This window comes from Heterodontus francisci, chromosome 23, assembly GCF_036365525.1.
Source record: "Heterodontus francisci isolate sHetFra1 chromosome 23, sHetFra1.hap1, whole genome shotgun sequence".
In the NCBI taxonomy this organism is placed as follows: Eukaryota; Metazoa; Chordata; class Chondrichthyes; order Heterodontiformes; family Heterodontidae; genus Heterodontus; species Heterodontus francisci.
Window position 1 is genome coordinate 57,681,883 of NC_090393.1, and position 15,649 is coordinate 57,697,531.

At 45.1% G+C, this 15,649-nt stretch overlaps 1 protein-coding gene across 1 annotated transcript in view; it reads right to left on the reverse strand.

Moving 5' to 3' along the window:
- The window catches only part of gcn1 (GCN1 activator of EIF2AK4), a 160,775-nt gene that overhangs the window by 128,092 nt on the left and 17,034 nt on the right, over positions 1-15,649 (reverse strand). The window contains exons 6-12 of the mRNA XM_068055358.1: positions 14,602-14,700; positions 10,332-10,466; positions 9,177-9,245; positions 8,762-8,870; positions 7,763-7,837; positions 7,360-7,488; positions 2,100-2,150 (exon numbers count right to left, since the gene is read on the reverse strand). Coding sequence (XP_067911459.1) covers positions 2,100-2,150; positions 7,360-7,488; positions 7,763-7,837; positions 8,762-8,870; positions 9,177-9,245; positions 10,332-10,466; positions 14,602-14,700 — 667 coding nt within the window. The remainder of the gene's footprint in view (positions 1-2,099; positions 2,151-7,359; positions 7,489-7,762; positions 7,838-8,761; positions 8,871-9,176; positions 9,246-10,331; positions 10,467-14,601; positions 14,701-15,649) is intronic.

Consider the following 15,649-nt stretch of genomic DNA (forward strand, 5'->3'; position numbering starts at 1 on the left):
ATCTGGAAGGAGCGACTCAGGCCTTGGGCAGTGAGGAGAAAGAAGGTAAAAGGGCAGGTGTTGCATCTACTGCGCTTGGATGGAAAACTGCCTTGACAAGGGGAAGTAGTGTTGGGGGGTGCTAGAGGTGTGGACTAAGGAGTCACGTAGGGAATGATCCCTTCAGAATGCTGAAAGGGAAGGAGAGGGAAAGACATATTTCCCGCATTTTCTGTTTTTATTTCAGCTTTGATCTAGTTGAGAATTACTCCTGCACACAAATTGCAACATCATCCAAACAGTATAAAATCTCAGCTTTCAACTGTAACCTTCCAAAAAGCTCAGGTATCAGATGCAGAAAACAAACACAAAAATCCCTGTTGGATACAATTTTACAGCTATTTAGGCAGTAGACATTCTCAAAAAATGAAGGGAATGGCCTTGCACCCTTATGTGTTGGTGAAAGCAACATCGTTGGCAGCAACTCATGAGATAACAACCTGAAAACTCCTCATGAAGTTATCATCAATGCAAGCTTTGATTCCAAGGTTTCAAGGAAGGCAAGGTTATGGGGTGGGGGGGGAGGGACGGTGGTGGACAGAAAGAGAGGAATAAACAAACAAGCACACATAGATCTTTTCCTCATGCAAGAGCAACATAAAGACAATAACTAGCAGTGCAAAAACAGAGGCCAAAGAATGCATTGAAAGGTGGGGGAAGAGATTAAGGAAAGTAAAATGCGGAACTCAGTGAACAATAGTAAAGAGGTTCTTTTGAATCACAAAACTGAACCCCAACAAGAATATAAAAAACGAGCAGGTGACTAAAGAACTCTCGATTTTCTTCATCAATCCAGTATCCACAGAGACCCATTATGGCATTTAAAGAATCACCAAACCAATACAGAGTGCACATATACTCCTTTATGGGTATGTTCCATATACCTAACTCGAACGTACTTAGGCACAGGTTATTAGATCCGAAGCTTATGAACCGCAAGCGCATGCAGAGGTACAGGCTACAGTTTAATCAGCTAAAATACTAGCTGTAACCATCCAACTGTTTGCCCAGTGAGGACTAACCTGTCCCATTATGACACTGGTTTGGAGCATTATCTCATGAAAAGAACCAAATCCCCATTGACAGGCCTACCCTGCAGCTTCCATCAGCAAGCCAGGATTGCTTAACAAAACAACATCCTGCAATTCTGAAAAGCTCTCTCATTCAGGTACTGGACTATCGAGTATATACAGAACGTTGGTACGGATCTGAACTTCATCAATCAGGCATGTCATCTCAGAACTGCCCCAACGCAAAGTGACCCAACTTATCTTTGTGAAGACAGACATGGAGGATCACTAGGTGGTCACTTGACAACTAATCAACTACTAAACACTGAAATTAAAAGCAGAAAATGCTGTAAATATTGAGCCGGGGTGGGGTGGGGTGGGGAGGGGGGTGGTGGTGGTGTTGTCAGCATCTGCGGAGAGAGGAAGAGAGCTAATGTTTCAGGTTGATGACCCGACATCAGAATTTTGTCAGCAAGGTCATCGACCTGAAACGCTGACTCTGGTTTTTTTCTCTCCAGATGCTGCTTGATCTACTCAGGATTTCCAGCATTGGTAGTATTTTGATTTTGTAGTAAGCGTCAATCCTCTCTCAGCATGTACCAGGAGCCCTTCAGAAGCAGCATAATGCTACCATCGTTCCTGCACACCACACCCCACTGAACAGTGGCCCTCACCAGTTGAAGATGCAGTGCTTCGGAAGAAGCTCCTTACCCATCGCAGTAAGTGGGCAGCACTGGAAACTAGTAGCCAATGAATGGGTCACACCTTCCAATCACTGCCATCTCAAGTCAGTTACAAAATGCACATCTGTGCTCATCTTGGCGTGGGACTTCCACAGGACCACTGGCCCCAGGCACTTTGGTGTGCTTGACATTCCAAGCTATAAACAGCGAGCAACGAGTCTCCATTTAGCTCACAGTGTCAAGCACAAACCCTCCAATTCAGAAATTAACACCTCTACATTTCCATTTTCTTCTACAATTAATAGAGATCTTATGAGCAGGGTCTCTAGTTCTTTTGATCTAATTTGAAGGGACCGAAAACACCAACCTGATAGCACGCTCATCTTCTGCGATACAGCAGTCAATTTGCCCTCAGAACCTACAGTAAAGAAACAAATGACGGTGAGAAATTAGCAGCCATCACTCAACACTGGAAATTGGTTAAACAAACTTGTATTTATATAGCACATTTCGCGACCCCAGGACATCTCAAGGTGCATCACAGCCGATGAAGTACTTTTGAAATGTAGACAGTTCTAATGCAGGGAAACGCAGCTGCCAATTGTGCACAAGATGCCACAATCAACAATGTGATAAATGACCATGTAAACTGGTTGAGATCTTAGCCAAGACATCAGGGTAGGCGGTGGCGTAGTGGTATTATCACTGGACTAGTAACCCAGAGACCCAGGGTATTTCTCTGGGGACATGGGTTCGAATCCCACCACAGTAGAAGGTGGAATTTGAATTTAATTATTAATTCTGAAATTAAAAGCTAGTCTAATGATGGCCATGAAACCATTGTCGATTGTTCTAAAAACCATCTGCCCATCTGGTTCACTAATGTCCTTTAGGGAAGGAAATCTGCTGTCCTTACCTGGTCTAGCCTACATGTGACTCCAGACCCACAGCAATGTGGTTAACTCTTACATGCCCTCTGAAATGGCCTAGCAAGCCACTCAGTTGCACCTAACCGCTACAAAGTCAATAAAAAGGAATGAAACCGGACAGACCACCCGGCATCAACCGAGGCACCGGAAACAACAACGGCAAACCCAGCCCTGTCGATCCTGCAAAGTCCTCCTTACTAACATCTGGGGGCTTGTGCCAAAGTTGGGAGAGCTGTCCCACAGACTAGACAAACAACAGCCTGACATAATCATACTCACAGAATCATACCTTGCAGACAATGTCCCAGACACAGCCATCACCATCCCCAGGTATGTCTTGTCCCACCGCCAGGACATACTCACCAGAGGTGGTGGCACAGTGGTATACAGTAGGGAGGGAGTTGCCCTGGGAGTCCTCAACATCGACTCCGGACCCCATGAAGTCTCATGGCATCAGGTCAAACATGGGCAAGGTAACCTCCTACTGATTACCACCTACCGCCCTCCCTCAGCTGGTAACTCAGTACTCCACCATATTGAACACCACTTGGAGGAAGCACTGAGGGTGGCAAGGGCACAAAATGTACTCTGGGTGGGGAACTTCAATGTCCATCACCAAGAGTGGCTCGGTAGCACCACTGTTGACCGAGCTGGCCGAGTCCTAAAGGACATAGCTGCTAGACTGGGTCTGCGGCAGGTGGTGGGGGAACCAACACAAGGGAAAAACATACTTGACCTCATCCTCACCAATCTGCCTGCTGCAGATGCTTCTGTCCATGACAGTATTGGTAGGAGTGACCACCACACAGTCCTTGTGGAGACGAAGTCCCGCCTTCACATTGAGGATACCGTCCATCGTGTTAGATTAGATTAGAGATACAGCACTGAAACAGGCCCTTCGGCCCACCGAGTCTTTGCCGAACATCAACCACCCATTTATACTAATCATACACTAATCCCATATTCCTACCACATCCCCACCTGTCCCTATATTTCCCTACCACCTACCTATACTATTGTGTGGCACTATCACCGTGCTAAATGGGATAGATTCCGAACAGATCTAGCAAAGCAAAATTGGGCATCCATGAGGCGCTGTGGGCCATCAGCATCAGCAGAATTGTACTCAACCACCATCTGTAACCTCATGGCCCGGCATATCCCCCACTCGACCATTACCATCAAGCCAGGAGACCAACCCTGGTTCAATGAAGAGTGCAGGAGCGCGTGCCAGGAGCAGCACCAGGCATACCTCAAAATGAGGTGTCAACCTGGTGAAGCTACAACACAGGACTATCTGCGTGCCAAACTGCGTAAGCAACATGCGATAGACAGAGCTAAGCGATCCCATAACCAACGGATCAGATCTAAGTTCTGCAGTCCTGCCACATCCAGCCGTGAATGGTGGTGGACAATTAAACAACTAACTGGACGTGGCTCCACAAATATCCCCATCATCAATAATGGGGGGGAGCCCAGCACATCAGTGCGAAGGATAAGGCTGAAGCATTTGCAACAATCTTCAGCCACAAGTGCCGAGTTGATGATCCATCTCGGCCCCCTCCTGAAGTCCCCAGCATTACAGATGCCAGACTTCAGCCAATTCGATTCACTCCGCGTGATATCAAGAAACGACTGAAGGCACTGGATACTGCAAAAACTATGGGCCCTGACAACATTCCGACAACAGTACTGAAGACCTGTGCTCCAGAACTTGCTGCACCCCTAGCCAAGCTGTTCCAGTACAGCTACAACACTGGCATCTACCCTGTAATGTGGAAAATTGCCCAGGTATGTCCTGTACACAAAAAGCAGGACAAATCCAACCCGACCAATTACCGCCCCATCAGCCTACTCTCTATCATCAGTAAAGTGATGGAAGGTGTCATCAACAGTGCCATCAAGCGGCACTTGCTTAGCAATAACCGGCTCAGTGACGCTCAGTTTGGGTTCCGCCAGGGCCACTCAGCTCCTGACCTCATTACAGCCTTGGTTCAAACATGGACAAAAGGGCTGAACTCAAGAGGTGAGGAGAGAGTGACTGCCCTTGACATCAAGGCAGCATTTGACCGAGTATGGCATCAAGGAGTCCTAGCAAAACGGAGGTCAATGGGAATCAGGGGGAAAACCCTCCACTGGCTTGAGTCATACCTAGCGCAAAGGAAGATGGTTGTGGTTGTTGGAGGTCAATCATCTGAGCTCCAGGACATCACTGCAGGAGTTCATCAGGGTAGTGTCTTAGGCCCAATCATCTTCAGCTGCTTCATCAATGACCTTCCTTCAATCATGAGGTCAGAAGTGGGGATGTTCGCTGATGATTGCACAATGTTCAGCACCATTCGTGACTCCTCAGATACTGAAGCAGTCTGTGTAGAAATGCAGCAAGACCTGGACAATATCCAGGCTTGGGCTGATAAGTGGCAAGTAACATTCTCGCCACACAAGTGCCAGGCAATGACCATCTCCCATGACATTACCATCGCTGAATCCCCCATTATCAACATCCTAGGGGCTACCATTGACCAGAAACGGAACTGGAGTAGCCATATAAATACCGTGGCTACAAGAGCAGGTCAGAGGCTCGGAATCCTGAGGCGAGTAACTCACCTCCTGACTCCCCAAATCCTGTCCACCATCTACAAGGCACAAGTCAGGAGTGTGATGGAATACTCTCCACTTGCCTGGATGGGTGCAACTCCAACAACACTCAAGAAGCTCGACACCATCCAGGACAAAGCAGCCTGCTTGATTGGCACCCCATCTACAAACATTCACTCCCTCCACCACCAATGCACAGTGGCAGCAGTGTGTACCATCTACAAGATGCACTGCAGCAATGCACCAAGGCTCCTTCGACAGCATCTTCCAAACCCGCGAACTCTACCACCTCGAAGGACAAGGGCAGCAAATACATGGGAACACCACCACCTGCAAGTTCCCCTCCAAGTCACACATCATCCTGACTTGGAACTATATCACTGTCGTTGGGTCAAAATCCTGGAAATCCCTTCCTAACAGCACTGTGGGTATACCTACCCCAAAGGGACTGCAGCAGTTCAAGAAGGCAGCTCACCACCACCTTTTCAAGGCCAATTAGGGATGGGCAATAAATGCTGGCCTGGCCAGCGTCGCCCACATCCCATGAATGAATAAATAAAAACTCTCCTGCTCTTCTCTGAATAATGCCATGGAATCTTTTACATCCACCTGAGGGGGCAGACACAACCTCATCCAGTTATGACATAGCATATTCAAGTTACAGAAGGTTTGATCATCTTTCCCCAGTGCCCAGTTACAGATGTATTCCCTAATGCCCACACCCAACTGTTTTTATTAACTTGTGATGGAAATGGGGCTCTGTAGCTACCTAGACAAATTGGCACTGCATCCAATGGGACACGTGGAGCGGAGAATGGAACTGTGTGAAATTAACATTCATTATCTGGAGACATTTTATCTTCAAATCCCTTCTTCCACTGCCCACAAGCATAGGATGTGTTTTTTGTTGTATGGAAGATGTGTTGATACATTCATTACTGATGGTAAGACAATGAGATTTGTGGGAATAGATTATTTTGAATTTGATTGTAGAAGTACTTGAGTAAGTTGGGGAAGTGAGGAATTATGGGAGGTCATAAGTATTGTTAAAGTACTGAGGATGGGGGAGGTGTTGGATAAGTTAGGATTAGTCGTGAAGCTGGAGGGCAGCGTGCAGTTAAGGTGGAGTAAAAAATTGGGGTCGGAGTACTGGAGTCGTGATAAGCTGGGGATGTACGAAGTGAGACATTTAGATTTTGGGATGGTGTTGGTGTGTCAGAAAAGTAAGATAGCTGCAAACTGGAGTCAAAAACAGTTTAAAAAAAGTAGGAAACACACTAGAAAAAAGTACCATAGGCAGGAGAAATTATGAAAGGGGTTGCCAAGAAAGTACAGTAGAAAACAGGCCGAAGGGAGGAGATGGAGGAGAGAAAAGAATGGCAGAAGAAACATAAGACAAAGGTGAGCATTTTTTTTGTTTTAAAAGAAACCCTGGGGAAACCATATGACACAATTTAAAAATTCAACAGCAGGACTGAGAATCTGGCCAAAAAAAAAATTGTGGTGACGACTTGGGCTTAGAAAATGGCAAGAATATAAAGGGAACTAGGAATGGGATCTATGAAAAGCATTCGGATGGAAAAAAGCAGCATGGATCAGGGTGTTTTTTAAAAAAAAGTAAAGAATCAAACAATTGGGAATTGGACTTGAAAGATTATGTGGGAGACCAGGAAAACACAGCAACAAAACATAAATCTTTAAGAGGAACAAAAATGATGGCAATAGAAATACGTGCAAAAAAAGAGAAAAACCCAAGCCGGGAGGGCAGTAAGAAACTTAGTGGGAGAGAACTGCTGCTGGACTTGAGCCCTTTGACCCAATGGAGTTGGGAGGACCATATCACTCAATTCTCTCCTGTCAACAAATACTACAAGTAATGCAGTACTGCTGCAGCAGCACCAAACAAGGGCATTAAGTCAGATGGCCAGAATCAGTGCTATATTAAAATGAATGAGAAAGGACAAATGTGACAAACAGCAAAATAAAATGAAGGGTTACATGTACTGTTGAGACTGCTAGGATGCGCACCCATATATTTAAATGTATATACTCTCACATGATAAAGGGGCTTTCCTGGATTTTTGTTCTGTAATGACTTACCCCCAAGAATAGCAAAGAGGTGTCTGACGAGAGATTCAGCAGCAGTCGGATCACTGCATTGGTGAGTCAAGTTGCGTAAAGCTATCACAGCCTCGTCCATCAGCGTGGCATTGTTAGACTTCAGCTGGCCTATGGTAAAGCAAAGAAAGTGACAAATTTGGACAGTCAATGTCCTACAACAATTCAGGGCCAAAAATTTTTAAAACCCAAGCACCGTGCTTCGTGAGTTAATTTACTCTTTTTTCTGGATTTAAGGTTTAGTTGGACCGCGATCCAGAGACACAAGAAATAAACACCATCAGACTAATAGGCTATTGGTACAATTTTCTAAAGCTACACAAGCTGTCCATTTACGAGCACAGACAAAGACAATTCATTACATGGCTCTCCATTTCACACTTACTTGCGAGACCTTTGGCAATGTCGACTGCATACTGGCTAAGGTCAAGGGTTACTGAAGACAATAGATAGGAGATGGCTGTAAAGAGCAATCAATCAGAGTCAGTAAGAGAACAAAGAAAAATTCAAAACATCAACTCGCCTAGTAGAAATTTGAGAGTATACAACTGTGTAGAAATAAAGACCAGCATTTACATAGCACCTTTCACGACCTCAGGATGTCCCAAGGTGCTTTAGTCAATCAAGTACTTCAGAAGTGTAGTCACTGTTGTAATGTGGGAAAGATGGCAGCCACTTTGCGCACAGCAAGCTTCCACAAACAGCAATGTGATAATGACCACATAATCTGCTTTTAGTGATGTTGATTAAGGGATAAATATTGGCCAGGACATCAGGGAGTACTCCCCGCTCTTCTACAAAAATAGCGCCATGGGGTCTTGTGCGTCAACCCAAGAGAGCAGATACGGCTTCGGTTCAACATCTCATCCAAAAGATGGAACCTTCAGCAGTACGACACTCCCTTGGTACTGCACTGGAGTGTCAGCCTAGATTTCTGTGCCCACAACATTGACCCAGGGCGAGGAGTGCTACTTATTGAGCCACGACTGACATACATATTGTGGCATCACTCAAAACAACCAATTGAAAAATATTTTAAATTCAATTCCTGGTCTGTGCCAAGCTGGCTAATCTCTGTGGAGATATTATAATTGGCCTCAGTGATGGCTGAAGGGCAGATGCGGGGCTGATTGAAAATCAAATCACTTCCAATGACCTTCCAGTGTTTTTGCGGCAAAACTGTAGTTGCAAACAGAATTAAAATCATCCACAATGAAATTTATGGTGAAACAGCCTGACAACACTCATTGCCTAGCCTCATACAAAGCATGCTCAGTAGAGTGGGATACCTATGCTCGGTAACTACTGTCTGACGAGATAAAATTAGAAGGACAAAATAAAAGGCAGTGCATGAGCACTGCAAGCCAATGTGCACTTCACTTACTCTCAATAACATTCTCCGGACTGCGCAGGATAGATTTATGCATTGTAGGAAGCAGGGAGTCCTTGAACTCTTGATGGGACACATGGCGAAGTAGTGGCTGACAGCGTTCCTGCAAAAACAAGCAGTAAAATCTCAATAGCTGGTTGTCTCTGCATTAAATGTACAAAACAACCAAGGCCGAATTCCTTGGAATCCACCCTATTCACCAACTAATGCAATGAAGTCTTTGCAATAAGTAGAAAGTCTTGTTTCACCGTTGTGATCAACAAAGCACAAAAGTGCCCAGGGCCTGAACAATAAGTCTATAAAGATGCTAACTGGACAGCTGAGCTGCAGCCAACTGACAGCAAAGAAACCATGGGCTCATTTTGCTCAAAATCTTACAACGTTCTGAACGACACAAACTGTTGCTCACCAGAAGGTATTTTGGGGGCTTGCTCCTGCTCATTAGGACAGTCTTCATGTACAGTTCTAACATCCCATTCTGCAAAACAATAAAGAGGGAAGTCTGTCAGCCTTTGTCCAAGAGAACAGATTAATACATCTGACTATATCATTTGAAAACAATCTCAATGTAGCACAAGATAAACCTTAGTCACCACTACCTCACTGTTCCATCACTAAGTTCAAGAATTCCCTGAGACACACTGCCTGCGTAGCTTTGTGTTAAATCATATATTGGCCATGGAGGCAACGTTATCTCTAATTTTTTTTCTCCCCCGAAGTACGCGGGCAATTTCTTTAAGGGGATGCCCCTTTAAATTTTTTTGCGTCACCATGCATGCATGGTAGCTTAAAGGGACCAACTCGTGCACACCCTGTGTGGAGACTGGGGGTTGTTGCGCAACGGCGCAGCTTACAGGAAACACTGCTTGGATGGCGCAGAGTGCAGATTTACCAGAATGATACTGGGGCTAAAAGAGTGTAATTGACTAGGTTAGCATTCCCTTGAATATAGAAGATTAAGGGGTAATAAAATTGAGGTATTTAATATATTTAAAAGGAGTTGACAGGGCAGACAGAGAAAGAGAGGGGGACAGGCAAGGCGGGGGAGCAGGCGGTGGAGACACCATTTCCTTGCTGGGAAGTCCAGAACAGGGGACAATACTTTAAAATTAGAACCAGGTCAGTCAGAGGTGGTCAGGAAGCACATCTTCACAAAGGTTAGTGGAAATCTGGGAATTCCCCCAACAGAAAGCTGTTAAGGTTGTAGGTCAAAGGAAAATTCAAAACGGAGATTGCTGGATTTTTTTTAGGCAAGCGTATTAAGGGTGATGGAACCAAGGTATAAGATATAAATCAGCCGTGATTTAATTGAATGGCGGCACCAGCTCGAACAGCTGATAGGCCTCCTCCTGTTCCTGTAAGCCTGTCATAGATGCCTTCTCAAACCCCAATCTTCTGAGTCCCCTCTGTCCAGGGTGATTCAGTAAGTTAAGATCTGATAAGGAAGGGGTGAGCAGTGACGAAAGATGACTCCATAAAGCAGAACTACTATTAGATCCCAAAAGGTGCAAAGCACCTCCAAAAGCTGGAAATCTAAGTGCCCAGTGTGGGATGGGCTACATACCTTATGCTTGGTGATGGTGGCAATGTCTTTCTGGTCAGTACAGTACTGCACCAGAACTCCCAGCATTGCTAAGTGCAATGGGTTTGGTTCCAGATCCAATGTTGTTGCGAGATACTGCTGTGCAAGGTCAGGGGTCTGAAGAGAGAAACAGAAGTTAAAAGAAAAACAGATAAGACATTAGATTGACAAACTGCACGATGGGACAGTGGTGCTCAAGGATGGCCTCCCATCTCGTCCCTGATCTCAAGTACAGCAATTGTGGGACCCCGCTAAACCAGTGCACGGCACACCTTTGAGTAAACCCAAAGTTTATTGGACCCATTCTAGATCCGATCACAGACAGGGTGACTGTAATTTCTGGCTAACCAGATTGTAAATCTGAGATTGTAAATCTGAGATTGTAAATCTGAGATTGTAAATCTGAGATTGTAAATCTGAGATTGTAAATCTGAGATTGTAAATCTGAGATTGTAAATCTGAGATTGTAAATCTGAGATTGTCTCCTTCATATGATCTTCTTTATTCTTTGAATGAAGTTCAGTCAGCTGGGGCCCAGCAGTCACCCCACAGCTAAGTCAGAACATTGTGGCACTCCAGTACAGTACTAAGGGAGTGCTGCACTGCTGGAGGTGCATCTTTCGGATGCGACATTAAACCAAGGTCCCATCTACCCTCTCAGTTGTCATAAAGCATTCCAAGGCACTATTTTGAAGAGGAGATGGGAAGCTCTCAACAACAATTTGTATTTATATAGCACCTTTAATGAGATAAAAATGATGTCATGCAGGCCCCCACCTGCCAAGAATGAGGCACATCAATTTTGTCATATGAACATTGATTTTAAACTTGCTGGGAAGAGGAGAAGGCCTGTTACAAGGGCTGCCAGACAGTTAGCTGAAAAATATTTGCATACTAACAGACAGTGCATGTGGAGACAAAAGGACCATTCCCTGACGCATTCAGCCCACAATGGATTTTGATCACCAGACATTGAAGGTGTAAGGAAGAGCATTCCAGAGACTGCTAAGGTGACACAATCCACAAAAGCCAGGACTGGTTAAACCAGCTGGTCACATGATTAACTGGCTGGCCCAGGGTTTTATGAACTAGCCACAGAGAGCTTGAATTCAAAAAGACTGCTCCTGGAGTGAGAAGACCTCTCCTGTCTTCTCCCATCTCTTTCTCACAAGCCTCTGGACCCACTGCGGACACATGAACTTCAAGAGAAAAGTCTCCTACATTGAACAAAGTTTAAGAAGAATACTGGGCCCCAATGAAAAGCAAGGCCTACTTACAATCAAGGACTTTACAGCGAGCTCAAAGCACAGTAGCCAAAACCATCTTCAGATATTGCCTCAAACTTTTCCACTTTATTTCTTCTGCTCTTTTCTGTCTCTATCTGCATGCGCGTATCACGTATACATGCCAGCGTGGGCACGTCGTGTATCCATAGGCGTTAACCGAATTAGAGTTTAAGTTTAATAAAGTTCAACCTTTTTTCTTTAAACCCAAGAAAACCTGTTTGGCTAGTTTCTTTGCCTTATAATTGGAAGTTAGTGAACAAGGACTCTCTAAGGGGGAGCTAAAAAAACAGTGTGTTTAAAACAAAACCCTGTTACGATAAGATCAGGTGAAGGCTGAGAGGGAACCCTAGACCCCTTTCTCACATGATCGTAACAATAAGAATCGCCCCAAGGTGCTTCACAGCAGCGTTGAAGCAAAATTTGACATCGAGCCACATAAGGTAATATGAGGGCAGATGTCCAAAAGCATGGTCAAAGAGGCAGGCTTTAAGGCCCATCTTAAAAGGAGGAAAGACAGGCAAAGGGATTTAGGGAGGGAACCCCACAGCATAGGGCCTTGGCAGTGGAAGGCATGGCCACCAAATGTAGAAAAATTAAAATCGGGGATGCTCAAGAGGCCAGAATTAGATGAGCACAGACATCTCGGAGGGCTGTAGGGGTGAAGATTACAGAGATAGGGAGGGGCGAGGGAGGGACTTGAAAACAAGGATGAGCATTTTAAAATCAAGGCATTGCTTGACTGAGAGTTAACGTAGGTCAGCAAGCACAGGGGTGATGAACGGAACTTGGTGCGAGTAAAGACACGGACAGCAGAGTTTTCGATGCACTTGAGTTTAATGAAAGCGGAATGCGGAAGGCTAGCCAGGAGTTCATTGGAATAGTCAGGTCTAGAGATAACAAAGGCATGGATGAGCATTTCAGCAGCAGATAAGCTGAGGCAGGGGCAGAGCCAGACAGCGTTACAAAGGTGGAAATAGGTTTTAGCAACGGTACAGACATGTGGTCACAAGCTCATCTTAAGGGTCAAACATGACACCAAGGTGCGAACAGTCTGGTGCAGCCTCAGTAGTTGCCAGGGAGAGGGATGGAGTCAGTAGCTGTGGAACAGAGGTTGTAGCAGGGACCAAAGACAATGGTTTCAGCCATCCCAATGTTTAGTTTGAGAAATTTCTGCTCATCCACTACTGGATGTCAGACAAGCAGTGGAGAGAGAGGTGGTGGGGAGGTAGAGCTGGTAACTTACATGCGAAAATTAACGCTGTGTTTTCCAATGTCGCTGCCAAGTGGCAGCATGTAGACGAGAAATAGGAGGGGAATCAAGGCTAGATCCTAGGGCAATACTAAAGATAACAGATTGTGAGAAGGAAGAGAAGCCACTGCAAGTGATACTATGGCTAAAATTAGATAAGGAAGGAACCAGGCAAGTGCAGTCCCACCCAGCTACACAACAGTGGAGAGAGAATGGTGTGGTCTACCATGTCCAAGACTGCAGATGGTCAAGAGGACGCGGAGGCATAATGCACCTTTCTCACATTCACACAGGATGTAATTTGGCAGTATCTCCCAGTGTCCTGCCAATATTTATCCCTCCAGGAACATCTCAAAACTGATCACATTACCATTTGTGGGAGTTTGATGAGCAAATATTGTAGTAATGCAGGAAATGCAGCAGTCAGTGACTACAGTTATAGAATGGTTACAGCACAGGAGGCGGCCCTTTGGTCCACTGTGTCCATGCCAGCTCTCCAAGAGCAATTCAGCTAGTCCCACTCCCTTTCCCCATAACCCTGCAATTTTTTTATTTTCAGATGCTTATCCAATTCCCTTTTGAAAGCCACAATTGAATCTGCCTCCACCACACTCTCAGGCAGTGCATTTCATATCCTAACCACTCGCTGCATAAAAAATGTTCTCATGTTGCTGTTGGTTCTTTTGTCAAGCACCTTAAATCTGTGTCTTCTGGTTCTCAACCTCTCCGCCAATGGGAACAGTTTCTCTAAGTCTAAACTCCTCGTGATTTTGAGCACCTCTATCAAATCTCCTCCCAACCTTCTCATCTTTAAGGAGAACACAGCTTCTCCAATCTATCCTCATAACTGAAATCCCTCACCCCAGAACATTTTCGGAAATCTTTTCTGAACCCTTCCCAAAGCTTTCACATCGTTGTAAAGTACGGTGCCCAGAATTGGACACAATACTCCAGTTGAGGGCGAACCAGTGTTTTACATCATAACTTCCTTGTTTTTGCATTCTATGTCTCTATTTATAAAGCGCAGGATCCTATGCCTTTTTAACTACTTTCTCAACCTGCTCTGCTACCTTCAACAATTTGTGCACATATACCCCCAGGTGGCTCGGTTCCTGCACTGCCTTTAGAATGGTATGCTTTGGTCTATATTCTTTATTATTGTAAGTACTTCATTGGGTGTGAATCATTTTGGGACATCCTGAGTTTGTGAAGGGCACTATATAAATGCAAGTCTGTCTTTCTTTCCATCATCCCATAGAAAATCAACTCATTGAAAGCTTAACTTCAAATGCAACCATCAAATCTTCCCCCACTCTGCCACACTCCTAGCTCTTTGAGCAGCAGAGGTAGTATAGAGGACCCAAAAATACAGAATATCCTGATTAAGAAGCTCCATTTATTCCGCGGCTACAGCATCACAACTTTTTATATCCATCCACAACATTGGTACTGAATGCAAACACCACGCACCATATCTGCTTTCAGAAACCTGCTGTCACCCATCAGCACCAGATCCCTTTGGTTCCCCCAAATGCACAGTCTCAAACACAGAACAGTCACACGCCCTTGTTCTTTGCTCCCCCTTTACTCAGCCTCATCCCCTCCCCTTTGGTCAGTCTGCAGCAGCACCTCCCTGCCACCACCCACCCAACTGCCCCCGCCACACTCCAGGGATCATTCCAATCCCCAGACCCCACCAATTCAGCCCTTTCCTTACCTCTTTCCATAGATGTTTGAGTTTCTTCAGGACACCGTTCACTGTGTGCCTGTTGCCGCCACCCACGACCTCTGTTAGCAGTAGGCACTGCACCTCCAACTATCAGAAAGTGCAAGATATCATGGTTAGATCAGTGCAAAAACAGAGCTAACTGCATCGTTAAAACACTCTACATAAACTACAAGGCAGCATCCCATTGAACTCAAAACCTCTGATTCACAGGCTTGGTTTTTTTGTGTATTTTATTCTTAAACTAAATCTCTGCACAAGTGGAATATTTCCACAGTTGGCTCCCATGAACTAGATGCAGAATTAAGGTCCCTCTACTCTGCCCAATAACATGAATCAACTCCAACCTGAAAGAGGCAGCATCTTTTCCAATGTCCACACCAGTCTGATTAAGCTATGTATCTGAAGGTCCACTTGTGGGACCCGATTAATCTGTACAATCTTTCAGTTTGGATTGGTCCTGAGCTTCACCAGTTTCTTGCCAATTAGGGACCAAAAAGGGCATCTAGACATGGAGGCAGAGGGCATGGTTGAGGTACTAAATAAGTACTTTGCATCTGCCTTAATCAAAGAAGATGCTGCCAAAGTCACAGTGAAAGAGGAGGCAGGGAGGCATTGGATGGGCTAAAAATTGTTAAAGAGGAGTTATTAGAAAGGCAGTCTGCAATTAATGTTGACATAGTCACCAAGTCCAGATGAGATGTGTCCGAGGATACTGAGGGAAGTAAGGGTGGAATTTGCAGAGGCACTGGCCATAATCTTCCAGTCTTCCTGAGTTACGGGGGGTGGTACCAGAGAGCTGCAGAATTGCAAATGTTTCTCAAAAAACCCAGTAATTGCAGGCCAGTCAGTTTAACCATGGTGGTGGGAAAGCTTTTAGAAAACGATAATCCAGAACAAAATTAACAGTCACTTGGACAAGTGCAGATTAATTAAGGAAAGCCGGCATGGATTTGTTAAAGGAAAATCGTGTTGAACTGACTTGACTTGAGTTTTTTTGATGAGGTAACAGAGAGGGTTGATGTGGTGTATACGGGCT